Source organism: Dipodomys ordii, unplaced genomic scaffold, assembly GCF_000151885.1.
Source record: "Dipodomys ordii isolate 6190 unplaced genomic scaffold, Dord_2.0 Scaffold4, whole genome shotgun sequence".
Lineage (NCBI taxonomy): Eukaryota > Metazoa > Chordata > Mammalia > Rodentia > Heteromyidae > Dipodomys > Dipodomys ordii.
The window spans coordinates 9,474,944-9,475,686 of NW_012267220.1; the positions used below are offsets into that span (position 1 = coordinate 9,474,944).

The following is a 743-nucleotide window of genomic DNA, read 5'->3' on the forward strand; positions in this document are numbered from 1 at the left end:
CACAGGCAACCTCGGGGAGGACTCCAAACTACTTGGCCTCGCTGCAATTTTTAACTCAAAAATGAAATGGTCCAGGAGCATCGACGAAGCACAAGTCCCAAACCATCTGCGCGAAGAACCCAAAAAGGAAGGGGGACAACAACCCACCCCATTCCTGAACTCCACCACCGGAGGGAGCGGGAGCGAGCAGCCGAGGAGGGGGCGGGCCATCGCGAAGCCACGCCCCTCCCCCTCGCCTGTCGCTGATTGGCGGCTACGTCAGGACGAGGACGGAAGGGCGGGCTCACGGCTAAGGCCCTCCATCGGCGCCGTGGGTGTGTCCTAGCTGGGAACGCGCGCGCGTACGTGGGTGCGCGCGCGCGTCTGAGAACCGGAAAGGAGGCGGGGCCGCGGCGGTAGCGGCGGCGCGCGCGGTCCCCGGAACGTGCGCACCGCAGACGGCGCGGATCTCAGGAAGCCGGGTCCGCCGCGGGAACGGGGAGAACCCGGGTTCCTGTGTGAAAGACGGCGACGGCGGGGGGGGTGGCCAGCTCGTGAGAGACGGTCGCGATGAACACGGTGCTGTCGCGGGCGAACTCGCTGTTCGCCTTCTCGCTGAGCGTGATGGCGGCGCTCACCTTCGGCTGCTTCATCACCACCGCCTTCAAAGACCGGAGCGTCCCGGTGCGGCTGCACGTCTCCCGGATCATGCTGTGAGTGCGGCCGTCGGGCGGGCGGGCGGGCGGGGACGGCGTCCGCACCCC

The 743-nt window shown here is 68.1% G+C and overlaps 1 protein-coding gene across 1 annotated transcript in view; it reads left to right on the forward strand.

The window, feature by feature from the left end:
* Positions 1-388: 388 nt before the first annotated feature.
* Positions 389-743, forward strand: part of Spcs3 (signal peptidase complex subunit 3 homolog (S. cerevisiae)) — an 8,390-nt gene continuing 8,035 nt past the window's right edge. Inside the window, exon 1 of the mRNA XM_013026063.1 lies at positions 389-692. Within this exon, the coding sequence (XP_012881517.1) occupies positions 550-692 (143 nt within the window). The 5' untranslated portion in view covers positions 389-549. The remainder of the gene's footprint in view (positions 693-743) is intronic.